This window comes from Penaeus monodon, chromosome 19 (assembly GCF_015228065.2).
Source record: "Penaeus monodon isolate SGIC_2016 chromosome 19, NSTDA_Pmon_1, whole genome shotgun sequence".
Lineage (NCBI taxonomy): Eukaryota > Metazoa > Arthropoda > Malacostraca > Decapoda > Penaeidae > Penaeus > Penaeus monodon.
In genome coordinates, this window is record NC_051404.1 from 20,546,969 (window position 1) to 20,547,350 (window position 382).

At 50.0% G+C, this 382-nt stretch overlaps 1 protein-coding gene across 1 annotated transcript in view; it reads left to right on the forward strand.

Moving 5' to 3' along the window:
• Window positions 1-198: 198 nt before the first annotated feature.
• LOC119585128 overlaps window positions 199-382 on the forward strand; it is a gene marked incomplete in the record, with an annotated part of 15,383 nt that continues 15,199 nt past the window's right edge. Inside the window, 1 exon segment of the mRNA XM_037933761.1 lies at window positions 199-315. Coding sequence (XP_037789689.1) covers window positions 202-315 — 114 coding nt within the window.

Here is a 382-nt window from a genome sequence, read left to right on the forward strand (position 1 = left end):
GGCTGGTGTCATGGGTTTCGTGTGTTGATTCACACACACACACACATATATATAGTAGATCATAGAGAGAGAGAAGAGATGAAGAGATAATATTATATCCGACGTATTGAATGAACTTATATTTAATAACTAGCGGTAGTAGGGAGAGATAGGGGAGGGAAGAGGGAAGGAGCGATGTCAGGCAGCGGCGGAGGGTTGGCGATGGGCGTGAGTCAGTCTGGCGTTGGCCGTGTTTGCGAGAGGAAGTACAGTGTGAGTTCGCGCAAGGAGACCGCTACCATGAGGCAACTGAACCACGACAACGCTGTCCCTCAGGTCAGTGCTGGCGGAAACGCCTTTTCACAGGACACTCACAGGCTCATAAATGTCTGCGTATACGTGC